This window comes from Astyanax mexicanus, chromosome 10, assembly GCF_023375975.1.
Source record: "Astyanax mexicanus isolate ESR-SI-001 chromosome 10, AstMex3_surface, whole genome shotgun sequence".
Lineage (NCBI taxonomy): Eukaryota > Metazoa > Chordata > Actinopteri > Characiformes > Acestrorhamphidae > Astyanax > Astyanax mexicanus.
In genome coordinates this window covers 10,288,454-10,309,166 of record NC_064417.1, presented here as the reverse complement: position 1 = coordinate 10,309,166, position 20,713 = coordinate 10,288,454, and the positions used below count along the sequence as shown (strand labels likewise).

The following is a 20,713-nucleotide window of genomic DNA, read 5'->3' as shown; positions in this document are numbered from 1 at the left end:
ACTCCATGAAATACAAATCAATTAATATATATTCCTTAGATTCATTTTCTGGATTTTCTTTTTAATATTCTGTCTCTCCATGTAAGAATACATCTACCATTAAAAGTATAGAATGATCATGTCTTTATTAGTGGGCCAACGAAGAAAATCAGCAAGGGATCAAATACTTCTTGGACTCACTGTAAGTGGTTGTTTACACTTATACTGTGATACCAATCATCATAATCGCAAATCACATTTTTGGCCTCATCATCCACTTCTAGTGATCACCTCTCAAAACAGCTAGAAGGAAGTACAATCAATAAACCAGCAGCAAGGTCATGGACAGTCTCTGCTCATTAATGCCAACGGAGGCCCACCACACAACTTACAGGATTTAAAGGAGCTGCTGTCAATGTCTAAAGATGTTTAGATACTAGAGGACACCAACAAAGGTGATGTTGAATCCATGAGCTATTTGTGTGACATCAGGGGGCCTACACAATTTTTGGCAGGTGGTTTTAATATGTTATAGCTGATATATAGACCAGTATTATCCGGGAGACATAAAAAACGCTGAGCGTTCTCTGAAAAGCCAGCAGTAACTGTAAGAGGGGAAGAAAACATTTGTTTGCAGTTTGGAACAAGTTCTTCTTTCTTAAATCACAGAAAAAGTTTTCTAGTGACATTTGACCTTCACAAGCAACACCACTGGTATCAGGAATTGCATCTAATAACTGTCTACTGTTAAAAATATTGAATTTCATGGACAACACCTTACAGTTACAGGAGGATAATCTGAGGACACTACTGAACATCAGTAAGAACCACATAATCCACTCTGGCCAAAACATCTGAATAACGGTCATTGCACATGTCTAGATTATCAGCATTCTTTAAGCAACATGAAGGAATTCACCCAGCATGTTATCCCAGCTTACCTCGATCTTGTCCGTCTTGGCATCGCCCCAATACAGTTTTCCAGTAGCGTAATCCAGTGCTAATCCATTTGGCCATCCCAGAGACGAGTTCACCAGCACCACGCGCTCTGACCCGTCCAGGTTGGCACGCTCGATCTTTGGCTTCTCTCCCCAGTCAGTCCAGTACATGTAGCTTTAGGCATGTTAAAGGAGACACATTGATATTAGAGCCTGAAGCTAAATAAGATAATCACTATCAAATCCTATAATATTAAGTTTTTATGCTTAAAAATTAAGCGGCACTTTAGTTTAAACTGGATCTGTAACATAATGTAACAATGTAATGGGACAAAGACACTCTGACTTTATTTTGATATTACGATCCTATTATCATGTAATAGATTAGTTTGTACCATTTGAAAACAAGTCTGTCTGCATTTATTAATGCATCAATACTATCAATGAGTTGACACCAAGTGGTATTATTGTAAAGTGCAAAACACATCAGCATTTGTTTGGTCAAAACATTGATAAAATGCTCAAATCCAAACATTACAACACAATGCTAAAAATGTATGGGTCAACAATGCAGCTTACATAATGTAAATGCGGTCACCTCTACACTATACGCGCTTTCTAATAAAAGTACTGTTGTGCAAATGCCAAAAATGTGCAAATGCACACACAAATTGACCCTGAATAAAAGTATTACCAATAGATTAGACATTAAACATGCGCAAATTAGCACAGCTCCCAGTGTTAGGCTAGAGGGGTATAAATCCCTCAAGTATTGAGCTGTGAAGCAGTGGAACTGTGTTCCCTGGCATGACTGTGCTGCCTTCTATACTTTGGGTTGAGCTGGATGGTGTATGTTAATGCAGGACTACCAGATGATCAGTAGTGAGTAATAAAAGCTAGAGTATGGAGTAATGTGGCTGTTTGGAAAGCAGCAGGTCATTGCTGTTCTTATTGATAAGTATTTGTAAATATGGTTATACTGTTGGTTAAGCAGAACAGTAATATACTATAAAATTCTGACACTGTGACCAACCACGTCATGAAGACCTACCCGTGTATGGGGTCGAGGACGATGGCCCTGGGTTCGCTGAGGCGCTCTGATATGAGGACACGGCGGGATGTGCCATTGAGCCGAGTGACTTCGATGCGGTCGGTGCCAGTGTCGGTCCAGTAAAGGTTCCGTGCCACCCAGTCCACAGCAATGCCATCTGGGTGATTTATCTCCGTAGTGATGAGCGTCTGGGCCTCGGTGCCGTCTAGCCGTGCTCGCCGGATTGCTTTAACCTCGTCATCCGTCCAGTAAACGTAACCTTCCACAGGGTCGTAGTCGATGGCAATGGCATGGCGGATGTCACTGACCTGCAGGACGATGTCTGTAAAGTCCGGTAAGTCCAGAGAGATCCGACGCAGGTCCGTCCGACGTGCTAAAAGCAGCACCTGTTCAGCCCCTGAGAGAGAGAGAGAGAGAGAGAGAGCATAAGAGTGGATGCGAAAAGAGAGAGAGGAGAGAGAGGGAAAATTATAACTACTAAGAAACGTAATTTAAAGCACTGGTATTCACCATATTCTTTACGCTTTAAAGATATTTTAAGACATCCCATTTATATACACATACATATATATATACAGCTCTGGAAAAATTCTGAGACCACTTTAGTTTCTGAATCAGTTTATCTAATTTTGCTATTTATTAGGTATATGTTTGAGTGAATTTAATATTGTTGTTTTATTCTATAAATTACAGAAAATATTTAAGTTCCAAATAAAAATATTGTCATTTAGAGCATTTATTTGCAGAAAATGAAAAATGGCTGAAATAACAAAAAAGATGCAGAGCTTTCAGACCTAAAATAATGCAAAGAAAACAAGTTCATATTCATAAAGTTTTAAGAGCTCAGAAATCAATATTTGGTGGAATAACCCTGGTTTTTCATCACAGTTTTCATGCATCTTGGTATGTTCTCCTCCACCAGTCTTGCACACTGCTTTTGGATAACTTTATGCCTTTACTCCTGGTGCAAAAAATTCAAGCAGTTCAGCTTGGTTTGACGGCTTGTGATCATTCATCTTCCTCTTGATTATATTCCAGAGGTTTGTAATTTGGTGCAATCAAAGAAACTCAATAATTTTTAAATGGTCTCTTATTTTTTTCTAGAGCTGTAGATCTACATGGGAATAGTGTTGTATGTAAATTGAGCTGTGTGTGTGTGGTTGTTTGGGCGGTTGGGCCTTGTGGTTGTTTGGTGGATTGTTTGGTGGATTGGGAGCATTCCACAAGTGGCCTCAGATCATGAAAACACGTTATCAAAAACCCAGCTTCACAAATCTCATTCTTTCTCTATGTTCCTAATTAAGTAATTGTCTAGGACCCCTTAACAAAGTGATACCAGTTCTGAGAGGATGAAGGCTGGCATTATTAGACTTTCTCCAAGACAGACGCTCTGCTGCGATGAATACCAGGGACAGAACCAGCAATCCCAAAACTTTTATCTAAAAGAAAAACCTTAGGCTAAATAGTGTGGAATGATTTAGTTTAAAATCCAGCTCAATAATTGCATACCATGCCAAGATATTGAAGATAGCCACATTACACAATTTAAAACGTGAACATTAGCTGGTTGTATGTGTTCTCAACAATAATCATTTACACAAATTAATCCTTAAAGGGATCACCTGCTTTTAGACATAAAAGTATAAGAATATACAAGTATAAGGGAGTATTTAAAAAATTATAAAAAAAACAACCAAAATGCCATTTTTACTACTAGTGGTATTATAAATTACCAAATTAGTGGCAAAACTTTGACCTTGAAATTTATTTGTTAATGCTTAATGCTATATCTGCTTTTTGGTTTCTTTCAATAAACAACTAAACACTATTAAATCAAAGTTTTAAAAACAGTGGTTCCTAATGTAACTACAGGTAGCTCCTGTATTGGGCGCATGTGTTTAACATCCTCGGTTTAACCAGTTGGCATTAAAGTGATGTTTTGGCACATTATGAATAATTGATTACAATACATTCACTTAATGGGTGACTGGTGAACTGGTGACTGTGTATTTGAACTGGATTGTTTTTTTAGTTCTAAAATAACAGAACAATATGGCACAAAAGCAATGTGAACACTAGTGACGTAGGATAAATGAACCTTTATCAGACTATTCTGCACTAACTGGAACAAATGGTAACTTGCACAACTGCCTGTTAATTAAACAAAAAGAAAGCTGGTTAGTCTGTTATTTGTCGGTTTATCAGTTTTTTCCCTGCTGTACTTAATTCTTACCGAAACCTGAGGTCTTAAATGTGGTGTGAACTGAACTGTGGATTTTCTGTTCTACCCCTACTCTCTTGCGACCAACTGCATTTTTATCCCTGTCCAGGACACTGGATTCAGTTTGTTTGTTATTTGACAGTATTTGATTGATTCAGGTGTTAGAGCGGGGTCTTTACATACACTTCTGAAGGTTCCCCCAACACACACACAAACACACACACTCACACACGCACGCTCTGGGAAGAAGCAATTAGGCCGAGCGTCTCTGCCTTATTTAAAGAGCGTGTTCAGCCGAGCACTGCAGCCATCAGCTCCAACACCAATCAGAGGCGACAGGGCGCTCTGTTCTTTCATTTATCCACCGGGGCGCAGCACCGCAGTGTTTGATTTTAATTCGTCCTACACTTCAATCACCGATTCTTCAAAGTGAGGCGAACGTCTCGGAAAAAACGCACACCAAATGCCTTCAATTTAACCACCCAAGCTAAACGAAAGAGAAAACTGTGGACATTTACTTATGTTAATCCCCCTTTCTCGCCTCCCCCAGACCTGCGCTCCTGCTAATCAGATGCCTGAATAGCAAACTGCTGCTTTTACATTCAGATTCGTAGGCTCACTTTTAGCAAAAGTTCAAAATCCACAGTTTCTCTTAACATCCACATAAATGCTACGAAACAAGAAAAGAAAGAGGAGCCAAATGAGTGCCAAACACTGATGAAATCGATACAGAACTCTGTAGGCCCCTACATATTGGGAGTAACGCTTTTATAAAAATTACACTTTGCCAACTGTGTCCATCTGTAGGTTAAAACTCCCATCACATTGGGGAGGCCTTCCTAGTTTGAGTTTGTTCAAGATTCAAGAGAGTTAGACAAACAATACACTAAACTAAGTCACAATGATGGTTACTAAACAATACTAAACAAAAAACACAGCATTTGATGTAGATATTGGTACATAGCTTATATTTTTTCAAGATGTTTTAATGACATACTTGATAACTTCTGATCTTTTTTGCAGTTTGTGAATGTTTTAAAATAAAACGACCGAAAGAAATTACTTGAACAAATAATTACTTTAACGTATAATAAATTAAGCACATTTCTATGAATTCCTGAAGAGCTGTTTATTCCAATAGAAAGCTTAGAATTCTCATGTTTAAAACATAATAAGCAAACTGCATAGAATTAAAATTATACATCAGGTAAAATGGGGTAAACTTGATAAATCTGACATATGCCCAGAATTTCTTTATTTAGGAGTGAAAGTGTTGGATTCTCATGACTGAGGTAAGTTTGGTGGACGTTATATCTCAGCCCACGCCACTGGAATCAGTGCATGAAGAATACGTCTCATTGTTTCCTGGCCTGGGAATACACCGCCTCAAATTTGGGAGAGTTATAAATTCAAGTCGTAAGGCCGTGAATCTCGGGAAGGGGCGAACGAGTGGGATTTTTTTTTTTTTTTTTTTTATAAAAGAATGGCTCGTCGTCAATGGGCCGGGTGCACAGAAACAATGCCTCACTCTGTTCTTCAGTGGCTGGGAAAGGAAAAAATACCAAGTCCTGGACCTTGATTTCAGGGCAGCCCTTGATGTTTTTCTGGAGAGGGGGCACCCCTTCTCACCCCACCCCCCTTCACCCCCAGCAGAGAAAGACAAGAAAAAGAACAATAATTCATTTAGCATTCATGAGAAAAAAGACGCTGAAACACTAAAGAATCCTTGAAGCACTAGATGTTCTTTTTTTCTCCCGCTCTTTGACTGCCATCACATACAAATGCAGATGGTCCTGCAGCTCCAGAGCAGAAAAAAGGGCCTCCTAGTGAATCAGAAAAAGAGAGAGAGCGAGAGAGGAGGACAGAAGGCCTTGGGGAAACTCAAACAAACTCAAACAAACAGGTTTTACTCAGAGAGAGACAGGCTGGGGCCACAATCACTAAACGTTCACTAAACACACAGACCCCGGTTGGCTCGGGTCAGGCCCCATCAGGCCCAGTGCTGGACCACTCCAGTCAATAAACAGCTCTGCTGCTCTGACTTCCCTAGAGAACTATGGAAAGCTGGGAATAAGGCTAATGCTAGAATAACCTTTTCATTTTTAGGCGGATGCCCTTAAAGCACTAGATGATTATTATTACTGAGTGAAAACTAAACAAACACTCTTAACATCGCTTTACATTATAGACCTGAAAAACTCAGGAACAGAAATTGAAAAGTTCAGAAACCAAAATCATGTATGGGGGTCCAGCGTCATCCTAGGCACACAATAAGCATGCTGGACCGAGGGGTCTGGGCTCTGAGGGTCTGTGGGTTGGGGAGGGGGTGTAAACTCTGCCGTCTCTGCGTTTTCTGTGATTGAAATTAGCAGGGAACGGAGCAGGCTAAATTGTGCATTCAGAGTCAAAAAGCGTGTAGCAGCCATCTGTCAAAGATTAGGCATCTGTCACAGCCCTGTGAGCGTGGCTGCATGCTAATGCACTCCAGCATGCCAACAGAACTACAGAGCACCCCACTGCAGACAAACCCTGACTAATAAACTACTAAATACAATATTATTGTTTATGCTTAACTGCAAAAGACATCACCATAAACGCATCAGTACTGTACAAACAAGCATGTTAACTTTCTGAATGTTGAGGAATATTGTTTTCAGTGTAATCACCAGCATATTTATCCTGAAGATTCTGCCAGATACAACCCGGTCTCTTCTGCTCCAGCCCATCTGTGTCCTCTTGCACTGTTCGCATTTTTTATTCATATAATTAACTGAACTAGTTAACACTAAACAAATGTTACTGTGTAAAAAGTATTTAATACTGTTTATTTTTGCACGAGTTGCCACCAATTCTTGTGACATTATCTACTCTTGTGGAAGCTAACTGGTTGGAAGGACTAAAGTATTCATACCTCTTGAATTTCTTCACAATTTGTCACCTTACACCCACAAACCTAAATGTATTTTATTGAGATTTTAAATGGTACAACACCACAAAGTAGCACATGATTGTGAAACGTAATAAAAATGACCTGCGATGTTGCATGGCCTGGTTTTGAGCATTAACCTGCCTGAGATGTTACCTGGTTACTTGATTTGGGAGCATTACTTGGCCTGAGGTGTTACCTGGCCTGAGGTGTTACCTGGCCTGAGGTGTTACCTGGCCTGAGGTGTTACCTGGCCTGAGGTGTTACCTGGCCTGAGGTGTTACCTGGCCTGAGGTGTTACCTGGAAAGGGATTATTACCTGGTCTGCAGGTCTTGCCGTCTTCGCGGAGTTTGACACCAGTTGGGCAGGCGCAGCTGTAGAAAGGTGGCGAGGGGGAGAGCAGGCACAGGTGAGAACAGCCACCATTATCGTCACTGCAGGGGGTGTGAACTAAGGAAAACAAAAAAGAGAAAAAAACACTGTAGCACTGATGGAAAAACAAGCTAAAACACATTTAAAGCTTAAAAGTGACCTGTGGTCCTATTGGGTAGAAACCTTTTGGAAAGGAAGATTTATGGTCATTTGATATTAAAACACGCACATTCACACCTGGTCTCACAAGGACAGGATGTGAGTTTCCCCCGTTATGAACTGACATATTTAAACTCTAAGCTTGACCCAAAAAACACTGTCAGTCTGGACAACAGCCAGGTCAGAGGGAGTGAGCGGCTATTTCCTCACTGCATTTTGACACACAAACACACTGTGTGAAACCCGTCTACACAGACAGAGAATGCAGACAGCCCTGACCTATTAACCCCCCCACCCACACAAAGTCTGAATACTGGGACAGGGTTCAAGACTGAGGAAACTCAAAACAAAAACAAGCTAAAGAATTAATGAGTCAGCGAATGTCCCACCAACCAATAGAGGTCCTTCATCTTCTGTATCTCTCTTAAGACTAATTGATCATATTGGCTTCAGATATCTGTTATATACAGATATCCCTGTCTGTGGTTAGTTGGTATCAACCACCAAAGAAATCCAGTACCAGTCAGAAGTTTGGATACACCTTCTCATTCAATGTTTTAATTGAAGCCACCCAGAATATAAAGGAACACATAAGGAATCACGTAGTAACAAATCAAGATAATGGGTGACAGAATCAGGCTAATGTACAATGTAGTGCATTGGATACACTAAACGTCCAGGTTTGTGGATATCCTTTCTAATGAATGTATTCAGCTACTTTTAGTTAAGTACTTCTTGCTGACACAGATGTGCATTCTAGTCCCTCGTCACACAGCTTGCCTAGACCCTGTGGAAAAGAATGGCCACTAGAATAGGACTCTCTGGTTCAGAAAAAAAACAAACCTATTAGTACCATGCCTAATGCTAGTTGTGAGCTTAAAGGCCCCAGCACTGAGCTCCGGAGTAGTGGAACGGTGTTCTATGGGATGATTGTGCTCCATCCAATAAGTTTGGGATGAGCTGTGGGGTTGGGCATGAGGTCAGGTGGTGATAAACCTCCCACTTCACTAATGCTATAGTCACTGAATGCATTCACATTCTCACAGCAATGCTGCACAATGTAGAAGAAAGTCCTATATGGACAGTAGAGACAGGAACTCTACTGGAACCACAAGGAGTAACTGAAAAAATATTTTTTTTAACGCTTAATCGCAAAAGAAAAAATGACTGGTTGGGTCTCCCAATATAGTCCATATAGTTTATCTTACAAAAAACATCTAAGCTCTCTCCTTTGGCACCAGTCTGTCTTCATAGCAAATGATAAGGAGATACAGTCTCTGCTGAATATCAGTGTTTATTTGTACAGATTTTGAGCAGATTTAGACTCTGATTTAGATTTTAGACACTCTGTGAGAAACTCGCTCTCCCTCAAACGCTCCATTTCTCTGCAGCTCTCCAGTGGCTAAGTCCACCAGCAGAAGGAAAAAAGAGCTGGTGAAAGACGAGTAAAATGGATCAGCAGGAAGATCTGAGTGCATATTTTTCCCGTTTGTGCACTAGAGAGCAATAAATACTGTCAAAACAAACATCTCTATTTATTTCATTCTAGAGAAATCTGGAACACTGTGAAAAACGCTAATGTAGCAGTGTTAATAAATCAGAGGTGGAGCTTTTGTAATAAGTGGAGGAAAAGAAAATGAATAGTACAGGTGGGATAATGTTTGTATTTTTGGTTTGTAAGAGTAATTTACCCTCAGGTAGAAATGTGGTGCAAGAACACATGCTAATGGTATTAGAATTAGTGTAAAAATAAATACAGAACCCCTTTGCTTAATGTTGTACATTTTAAAGGCTTACATCTTAAAGCTCACCTTCCGCGAAAATCCGATTTTTCTTGTTTTTTGTGGAATACAGTAGGTCTCTCCGAGTTGAATGTGTACACCTGCACATTAAACTGTTTTGCAGCCCCCATTGTCTGCAGGAGCTAAGCAAAGAAATCCCCCCTCCCCCCCCTCCGAAAAACGGGTGAATTTTGAATTATCTTTCTGCCTACGTAGGCAGAAACTCACAGACCAGCCCACCTTGGCTCGAGAAACTCCCAGAGGCGGAGCTGAAGCGACGCAACATCACCGCTCATCAGTTAGGAGGTGGGAGGCAGTGAGGGGCAGAGCGGTGGAGGGGCGTCGCAGTGCTCCTAGCCAATCAGAGGAGAGATATTTGCATGCTGTTTGCATGTATGAATATTCATGAGCAAAGCTGGAATCCGGTCATTTTGGACACACCCCTAAAACAGTCCATTAAAAAAGAGCTATACAGAGACACCTGAGCACTTTTTTTTTTTTACAAAAACGGCTCACATGTCATTCATTCATACTAGAGACCACAACTAGACATTTTAAAATGAAAGAAAAAACGACGGAAGGTGACCTTTAAGACTCTTTAAAAGTTGGAGAAACAGAAGCAACCCTTTCCCCCCTTTTATTATGTTTTATCATGATCGCCTTACCTTTAAATGATACAGCAGGGCATTTGATAGAATCAGCACTGGCTCTGGGAATACTGAACCTGCTGCAATTAACCAGCATAAGGTTGGATTGGATTGATTTTTTCCCTTAATACATGAAATTATCTTTAAAAACTGCTTTTTATATTTACTTTTTTGTCTCATGCTGACATTTGTTTGTTTATCTGAAAAATGCAAGAACTTTTTTTAAAACGTAACAAAACTCTGAGCAAATACTTTTTCACAACCCTGTGCATCTATATAGCTAGACTATAAGTAGCTACAGGACTTTGTAGTAAAATATAACTATGTGTGGGACACCTGCTTTCTACTAGATTGTTACAGCATTGCTGTTTGGAGTTGAAAGTTTCACTGCTTTAGTTTAAGATTTTTAAACTCCTAAAATCCTAGTCCCAGACTTCCAGTGTTATAAAAATCTACAAGGACTAGACAGTGAGTGTGCTTTAGTACATCTGTGTCAGCAATGTGCGCAACTTAAAGCTAAATATATTCCCTTAAAAGATTGTCCTTAAATATTTGGACATGTTGTCTTTGGCCATTTAAATATATTTGTGTGTGTATAGGTGTGTGTGGGTGTGTATGGTTGTGTGTGTGTATGATATGTGTATGTGTGTGTGTGTTAGTTACTGGAACGTGACTCACTATAGGGCTGCCTCTCCTGGCCGAGCACCTGGATGTCCATGGGCGAGTAGATGCCGTTGAGGATCTCTCTGCGGTTGTCGCCGGTGTGTTTGTTGCAGGCGTGAATGGAGCGTGTCTGCCAGTCTGTCCAGTACAGAGTCTCCTCAAACAGAGTGAGCGCAAAAGGGTGGGTCAGCGTCCCCTCCACGACGGTCTCTCTACAAACACAATTTCACACCTTCAGATTATTATTTGCCACATTTATACATACAAATTAGGGATGAGGTGAAATTATTTTTTTGTTTGAAACCTAACAAAATGCAACATTTGGGACAAGGATTGGGTCTGAGCAGCTCCATAGCCTTAATAAACCCACTAATCAGTGAGGCTAACTGGAAAAAAAAAAGCCTTAAATTTGCTAGGGAGCATAAAGATTGGACTCTGGAGCAAAGGAAGAAGGTCATGTGGTCTGATGAGTCCAGATTTACTCTGTTCCAGAGTGATGGTGCATCAGGGTAAGATGAGAGGCGGCTGAAGCGATGCACTCATCATGCCTAGTGCCTACTGTACAAGCCTGTGGATGCAGCGCTATGATCTGGGGTTGATGCTGCAGTTGATCAGGTTTAGGTTCAGCAACAGTATGTGCTGAAAGAATGAGGTCAGCTGACTACCTGAATATACTGAATATAGATCAGGTTATTCCATCAATCGATTTTTTTTCTTCTCTGATGACATGGGAATATTCCAAGATAACAATGCCAGGATTCATCAGGCGGGAATTTAGTGGTTCAGAATGTGCTGGAGAAGGCTTTGCACAGCGGTCAGACTCTACCATCATCAATGCAAGATCTTGGTAAAAAATTAACATTGCAGAAGCTTATTGAAACAATGCAACATTTTTTTTGGCCAGGCAGTGTATAAAAACAATTACAAGACCACAATCAACAATATTTAATACCACTTTAAAACATTTTAACAGACATACCAAAACAGCATAATACATTTACCTGAGTAGTGCTACTCCAATCATGAATTTACTTTAGCAGTGCTGTTCTAGTCACACAGTCAGGTAGCTAGTTACCTCAGCAATGCTATTTCTAATTAGAAATGTACCTCAGTGGTGCCATTCTAACCATAAATTTACTTTAGCAGTGCAATCTAAAACTATCTTAACAATATAGGAAACACTGCTATATTACTTTATATAAATAAATTATTTTTCGCATAAATCATTTCAATTCACTTGACAATTTCTGACAAATATTTTTGATTGCGACATATTTGGATTCCTAGACTAATTGTTACTTGAGAAAAACAATTTTTTAAAAGTTTGGTTTTGTTTTCCACCAAGCTGAAGAACCCTTTACTAAAGAACTCTTGAACACTCTACGAGCTTTAGACTCATAGTTTCAGTGGAGCCACAGTTTAGCTGTTAACAGCTCTGAAATTGTTTGTTTACATCGTTCTGAAGAGATGCTTGGCACATTTCCATCACGCAAATGAACAGCAGAGGACACACTGGCAAGTGCTCTGCCACATCCGCTCCACGGTGGGGTTCGGGGGGAGAGTGTAACACACAGTTCACTGCCGCGCTACACACAACGACTAAACCCCCTGCCCTCAGACGTCCGCCAGAGCGCGGGCCAGCGGGGGAAATTAAACAGCTCGGCCTGTCAGCGCTGCATCTGCTGCGGTCATTAACGGCCAGTGACGGCACAGCTGGGGTCACTCGGCCCAGTCAACTTCTTCACTGGCGTTACACAGAGGAGTAAACTTTACTGTGCAGTTCTGAACCTAAGGGTCTAGTTTAGCGCCACAGACCAGTTTTATACCCTGCCCTGCACACACAATCCCTCCACACAAACCACCTTATTCACCTTAATACTGTCCAAACATACACTGATGAGAACATTGTCACAAGAGTCATTTTACCAATCAGCCACAACATTAAACCAAAACTGTGCAAGTGCCCCTTACAGTGCCAAAAGTGGTCCCAAATACTGCTCTGACCCAGTGAGGCATGGCTTCTAATAGACCTCTGAAGGGATGCATCCCAATTGCTAACTAATCAGTTATTTAAACTTCTTTGAGTGTGTATTATATAATAAAGATAAAAGTGTTCAGGTTGAATCAGAACTAATCAGTCTGGTTAGTATGGTTTTGATTAAGATCATTATCTCACAATAAAAATTGCAGATGATACAATCTTGTTGTCTTTGCTATCTTGTGGACTTCAGAACCATGGTCCAGCTCGGCAAGAGTGTGTAGAATGTTATGTTCAGTCATAATTAGTGATGGATGTTTTGAAAATTAAGAATATATTTTTTTTTATTAAAAAGGCAAGCAGAGTGTGTGTGTATATATATGTGTGTGTGTGTGTATATATATATATATATATATATAGTCTAATAGCTCTTTAGTATTTTTCTGTTTACGTTTTGTTTTTGTTGACTGCTCTTTTACTGAGTGTGTCGTTTTAATTTCTCTCATTTGCTGGTTTCAAGTCTAGAAAACAGAAATTAGTTACAGCACTTACTATCCATCTGTTCTTAAAAACTTACACTCAGATCTTTTACTGCATTGTACAAAAAAACAACACTGAATAAATGGCTTTGTATCATTAATGATCCTTCAAATGTCCTTTATTTTGCTTTTGAACTGTTGCCCTATGCCTATCAGTTCCATTCTCCTAAACGTTGGACTGTCTGAATGAAAGTAACTTTTGTTCCTGAGGCCATCAGATTGGAAGTGATCATTGACATTAATTACTATTACACTGAACTCATTGCTTGTGATTGTTTGTATGTATGCCCTTGGGCATGAATAAAGTTGATTTATTTAATGTAGTTTAAGGCAAAGTAAACAGGAAGCTACAAACAAATGAAAAAAAAAAAAAACTAAAGCAAATTTATATTTAGTATCCTTATACTGAATCCAGATTCAATGCAGAATGCAGCCCACAGGGAATGTTCAGCTTTTAGTTCTTATGGGACAAGGCAAAATGTGGCACATTAGCGCATTCACTCCTCAGCAGGTACCAGAGGTACCAGATAATGCTATTTACTATATCCATCAGTGGTTATAAATGTTATGGCTGACTGGTGTACTGTAGACCCAGTGATACTGGTACTGGAGCTGAAGCAGTGCGTGTTTTTCCCCTCGTTTTTTATTTTAAGAGCGTGAAAAGAGCAGAGTGATGCAGAGGGGAAAGTAATTACATCCAGATTTCTTGCAGTGCTTGACGTAGGTGGGTTGCTTGGCGGCGGCAGTCTGTTTGAAGCTGCAGCTCCGTAAACTCCACCATTAATCAGAGGTGTCCAGAACATGGACCTGAAAGGAGGCCGCTTTGTTTTAAGAACAACAGAAGGTAAGAGCTTAACAGAGCAACGCTAACTCTCCGAAAGGAGACGGAAGATCAGAACCGGGCGGATATTTCTCACCCACTAAATCTTCACTCACCGCTAGGACAGTCTTAAAGAGATAGTTTGGGCTGAACATCACTATCTATTCTTTCAATAATTTAATTAACCAAACAACTAATTAATTCCACTAGGGATTCACTAAAATAAATTCATTAGCCGGGATTGGCCGGTAGAGAAAGTGCCGCCACTGCTGAAAGTATCCTAACATTAGCAAAAACATATATACTAATATGAAAGAATTCAGACCATGCAATTACTGTTTTACAAATAATAAAAAACAAAAAACATGGAAACTGCTTTATTTGCTATATTTTGTTGCCAAATATATGATAAACACCTAGTTTTCAGAAGCTTGCAAATTCATGCTGCCATCTTGTCAAAGTCCCCCAGAAATAATCTGCATGTCAATCTCTGACATTTCTTTACCCCGAAGAAATGAGGCTAATAGAGCCAACTTGCAATAAAAGCTTATAAACATCCATTAGCACAGTACTATTAGTGCAGTAATACACAACAGACTAGTTTAGAATAATATGCCAAAGTTTGCACACCCCTGCTCAAATATATTTGCTGACAAGGGTGAATATGGGGGTTTTGGTCCGGACAAGTTTAGGTTTCACACTGCAGTTTAGTGAGCGGACTAAAGAACTTTACTACTTCCTGTTATTATCACTTACATGGGCGGAGTCTCTTTATATTTTAAATTAATTGGTTTATAGAATGTTAGTCATGAGTTTGGCGTGTTGTGAGGAATTCTAGCTCTCTGTCAGAATCCGACTCCCCTTTGAGTCCACGAGCCCTACAGCAGAATGAGTATAAAAGATTCTCCTCAGATTCCTTTTATTTCTGTTTATAAATAAGGGTTGATATACTGTTACAGTAAATAAATGAACCCAGTCTAACTGTTTGTGTTCACACTGCTGTTTAAAGACTGAATCAACTTCCTGTAATTGGTTTGAAAGTCCAAACCACTTAAAAAATGTTTCACACTGCAGACCTTATTTGTACTGATCTACTAAACCAGACCATGGTTCAGTAGCTGCGGACCGAGACCAACTTATTTGGTTGGACCTGTAGATCCGCAATCAGGATTTCCTGTGAAACAACTCCTGAGTGGGAGTAAACCTGAGCCCAGCAGATGAGAGGATATCTCTCAGCTATAACTCCTCTATTAAACCAAACAGACAATAGGAAATGTATGCCCTTAGCCCGGGGCCCAAACCTTACCCAGAACTTCTGCTGGGGTCAACTTACAGTAGCATATAGCATGCAGGTAAACTCCAGCAGAGCAACAGAGAGAAAAGGAGAGAATAAAGTGAGAGTCAAAATACTGCCTGAATACTGCCTACGCTGGATTCAACTTCCACACAGGGGCGGGTGAGTGGGAAAATGGGTTGGTTAAATGAGTAAGTGGGTGGGTAGGTAAATGGGTTGGTTAAATAGGTGAGTGGGTGGGTAAATGGATGAGTGAGTGAGTAAATTTGTGGGTAAATGGATGAGTGAGTGAGTAAATTTGTGGGTAAATGAGTGAGTGGGTGGGCGGGCGGGCGGGTAAATGAGTGAGTGGGTGGGCGGGCGGGCGGGTAAATGAGTGAGTGGGTGGGCGGGCGGGCGGGTAAATGAGTGAGTGGGTGGGCGGGCGGGCGGGCGGGTAAATGAGTGAGTGGGTGGGTGGGCGGGCGGGCGGGTAAATGAGTGAGTGGGTGGGCGGGCGGGCGGGCGGGCGGGTAAATGAGTGAGTGGGCGGGCGGGCGGGTAAATGAGTGAGTGGGCGGGCGGGCGGGTAAATGAGTGAGTGGGCGGGCGGGCGGGTAAATGAGTGAGTGGGCGGGCGGGCGGGCGGGCGGGTAAATGAGTGAGTGAGTGGGCGGGCGGGCGGGCAAATGAGTGAGTGGGTGGGCGGGCGGGCGGGCAAATGAGTGAGTGGGTGGGCGGGCGGGCGGGCAAATGAGTGAGTGGGTGGGCGGGCGGGCGGGCAAATGAGTGAGTGGGTGGGCGGGCGGGTAAATGAGTGAGTGGGTGGGTGAGTAAATGAGTTGGTGTGTGTGTATGGGTGGGTAAATGAGTTGGTGTGTGTGTGTGGGGGGGGGGGGGGGGGTCTAAATGAGTGGGTGGTGAATCAGTAAATGCAGGGGGGCTCAGTAGGATGGGTTTGATGGTTATTGATGTTCCACACATCTGTGTGCTCCGTCCTTTAGAGGAAACAAGTGTGCCAGCCTCAAGTGTCCTGTACAGCATCTTGTGATTACTGACTGATGTTCTCTTCAGTGAAAAAGGGTTAGGGACAATGTTTTGAGAAGATTTAGCATCTAAAATGTGCATTTTATTTGAATGGTGTAGGGATAGATCTGAGGCACTGCACACAAAAAACAGCAAAGATTTTTTTATTTTTCAATCTGTCACTTTTTTAACCATCTATATTCTTGTAAAACTGTGTTTGTGTAAAAACTTACCGTGCTGTACCATCCAGGTTAGCTCTGTGAATGAAGCTGAGTTTGGCATCAGCCCAGTACAGTTTCTGTTCCTCCAGGTCAATGGTCAGTCCGTTCGGCCAGTAGATCTCCTCCTCCACTATAACCCTCCTGCTGCTTCCATCCATTCCTGCTCGCTCTATCCGTGGTTCCTCACCCCAGTCTGTCCAGTACATATACCTACACACATACACAGACACACCATTAATGAGGGGTGTGAATTACACCTTCTTAGGTCGAATGCTGTCTTTAATTCTAGGACCAACATTTCACCCAATTGCTGTTTTTTGGTAAATAAAAATTTCAACAATAAAAACAATGCATGTAAGACCATACATCAACATGTTAACACCCTCGACTGAGAAGTTTTATAGTGGACACTAAAGACTTTATAGGGGATGGTAGTATATACCGATATACTACAGAGGATACTGAATAATTCATATGAAACTTAGTATACCACAGAACTAATGTAATAGAAACCTACCAATTCATAATGGATACTGAATAGTTCATAGTAGATTCTGAACAATTCAAAACAGGTACCAAATAATTCAAAGTGGGTTCTTAAAAATTCACTGTGGATACTGAATAATAATTAGATAGTGATGCACTATTTAGTCAGTGCTACAAGTTAATGATTTTAATCCTAAAAATTAAAACAGGCACATGCACAGAGTTTATGGCATGTGATTGAAGGTAAAGCAGCACAGTGCTAGAGCTAGACTAAAATCAAAGACACCACAGCATCATCACACGTCACACACACGAGACCATGTTGCCAAAACATTAAAATCTGTTTATCGTATAACAGCTTTTTAAATCTCACACTTACACACTCACACCTTCTCAAACAGTACAGTAATATTTAAGCATAACTTGATTATATATAGTGGTGTGAAAAAGTTTCGCTCTGTTCATAATTTCTTATATTTTTGCATGTTTGTTACTCTTAAATGTTTATTATAAAAAAAAATCTAAATCTAATAACTGGTTGGGCCGCCTCTAGCAGCAACAACTGCAAGAAAGCATTTGCGTGACTTGCAATGAGTCTTTCACAGCGCTGTAGAAGAATTTTGGCTCCACACTTCTTTGCAGAATTGTTGCAATTCCTCCACATTGGAGGGTTTTTGAGCATGAACTTCCTTTTTATGGTCATGTCGCAGCATCTCTGAAGGATTCAGATCAGGACTCCAAAGTCTTTACTTTACTTGCTGCTGTGTTTTGGGTCATTGTCCTGCTGTAGAACCCAAGTTTCTTTAAGCTTGAGGTCATGAACAGATGGTCAGATATTCTCCTTCCGGACTTTTTCAAAGACAGCGGAATTCATGGTTCCGTTTAATCACAGCAAGTCTTCCAGGTCCTAAAAGCAACAAAACATCTCCAGATCATTACGCTACCACCACCATGTTTTACTGTATGTATGATGCTATTTTCTGAAATGCGGTGCTACTTTTAAATCAGAACTAATGGACACACACCTTCCAAAATGTTCAACATTTGTCACTTCACAGAGTATTTTTCCCAAAAGTATTTGGGGATCATCAATATGTTTTCTGGCAAAAATAAGATGAGCTTCAACGTTCTTCTTGTTCAGAAGTGGTTATTGCCTTGGCACTCTGCCATGCAGGCCATTTTTACCCAGTCTCTTTCTGATGGTGGATTCATGACGCTGAGCTTAACTGAGACAGGCGAGGCTTGCAGTTCTCTGGATGTTGTTGTTTAAATCTTTTGGGACCTGTTGGAGTTGTCGCTGCGCTCTTGGGGTAATTTTGGCCAGCCACTTCTTGGAAGATTCACCACTGTTCCATGTTTTTGCCATTTGTGGATAATGTCTCACTGTGGTTCGCTGTAGTCAGAAAATTTGGAAATGGCTTTATAACTTTTTCCAGACTGATAGATCTTAATTAAATAAAAAAAGATGGCTTGTCTCCTTCTTTCAAATGGATCTATTTCCTTTTAACAAACATTAGCAACAATCTGGTACTGAAGATACAAAGGGAGAAAGCATCTCAGGTGTTTTTTGCCCAGTTTCTCCTGCATCACATCTTAAGATGCCCAACAATACAGGTTGTCATTTTCAAAACTGTCCATAAATTGACCTCAATACACATTTACACTGTGTGATGTAATTAAGTAAATGAACACGGTGTAATAACTATCAATTTATGGTAATAATTAAACAATGGTAATAATTATCAAACAATGGTATACTGCTGCAACCCTATACACAATATACTGTTCTAATATGTTATTGTGGATATCAGCAATTTAGGAACACTGAGAAACTGCACATTTCATTATACGATTAGTCCTGTTTACCTGAACAAGCTGAATTGCATTTTTAGGAATTTGACGCTACTTCTTTTATATTTTGGCTGCATTTCAAAATATCACATTTAAAATTTGTATCAGGAATGATCTTTAAATGTTGTATTTTAATATTTTAATCATATGCCTAACCCCTGGTTTATAGACAGTGACTGATATTTGGCATAAATGCTACCATGTTGCTTTGAGATTGCTCCACACCTGGGTCAGCAATGGGTTTACCCAACCGCAGCCAAATTAACAACTTAGAAGGGCTGTCTGAATACTTTTGGACAGGAGAATCTTAACTAGATAATTATACAAGCTACCATCATTCATCATACACGTGTACACACACACACACACACAAGCCTGTCACTAGAGGAAACAGGCCACATGCCAGCGGGGAACCCAAGCATGCAAACCCCACCCACCAGCGCACGGCTCCAGCACGTTCATCTCAACTGAACACCTCAGGAACAGCAGCTGGAATCACTGCCACACAGCAGAGGCGCCCACAGCAGCCAACCGTCTGCCTTTTGCTTATCAGATCATATCTACACTTACAGCACGAGGACATACTGTACGCTTAGTTTTCAGGATTACAGGTAAAACTTCCTATACCAGATCAATAGAATACATATACACTACATGTCCAAACGTTTGTGGACACACCTTATAATATATGCATTCAGCTACTACTATGGAGCAGAAAAAAAAAAAATCATGTTGGCACTATGCCAAATGCCAGACATTGGTTAAAAACAAGTATAACACCCATCAGAACTAAGCTGAGGAGGAGTGGAAAAGTTCCCTGAAATAATCAACATCCTAATCTCTCTGACACACTTGTAGCCGAATACAATCAAATGCTCATAGCAATGATCCAGTGCTTGCCTGGACAGTAAAAACAGCTACTTGAAAAAAACATTTTCCCTGATTTTGAAAGTAATATTAAAAAAGCAGGTGCCATAATAGTTGGGAAACTTTCTATTCATTTAACTACACATATTTGCAATCACCCAACTGCCTCTCCAGTCACTCATCCCTTTCACTTTCATTCAACCTTCAACTTATCCACCCATCTATCCATTTAACCATTCCTGTAGCTATCTGTCTATTCATTCATCCATTTATCAAATAAACCACCTACTAATCAATCAATTCAACCACTCACATATGTATTCAGCTAACTAAACATTTTCTTTTATCTATCCATTCTAAACATCCATACAGGCATTCATCCAAACATACATTCATCCAATGAGCAATCCATCCACCCATTTTTTCTAAATAACCATACATTCTACCAATCGTGTTTACCATTCATTCTTCCCGTCATTCTCGTCATATCATTCATTCTTTCCATCCATCCCAACCATCCATCCATCCATCCCAAACATACAGTGATCCATTCATCCATCCCAACATTCAATGATTTGTTCATCCATCTGACCATCCAAATGACCTGTTCATCAATCCATCCCACCCATTTAACGATTCATCCATCCCAACCATTAAATTCTCATTAGATGGATGGATAGATAGATAGATAGATAGATACTTTATTGATACTTGATTGATACTTTATTGATCCCCGAAGGGAATTCTAGAAAAATATGACACCAGAATCACAATGAACTCTAACAGGATTTCAGCTGGACATCTTTGTCTGACTGAATAAAGACAGTAGTGTAAAGCACATTTTATACATTAGCTCAGGACTGAAACACAGCTCAGCCAACAAACAGCTACAGTGTGTTCATACACTCCAAAAC

At 40.5% G+C, this 20,713-nt stretch overlaps 1 protein-coding gene across 1 annotated transcript in view; it reads right to left on the bottom strand.

The window, feature by feature from the left end:
* The window catches only part of lrp5 (low density lipoprotein receptor-related protein 5), a 77,509-nt gene that overhangs the window by 36,514 nt on the left and 20,282 nt on the right, over positions 1–20,713 (bottom strand). The window contains exons 4-8 of the mRNA XM_049483918.1: positions 16,608–16,805; positions 10,754–10,950; positions 7,435–7,566; positions 1,969–2,365; positions 921–1,092 (exon numbers count right to left, since the gene is read on the bottom strand). Coding sequence (XP_049339875.1) covers positions 921–1,092; positions 1,969–2,365; positions 7,435–7,566; positions 10,754–10,950; positions 16,608–16,805 — 1,096 coding nt within the window. The remainder of the gene's footprint in view (positions 1–920; positions 1,093–1,968; positions 2,366–7,434; positions 7,567–10,753; positions 10,951–16,607; positions 16,806–20,713) is intronic.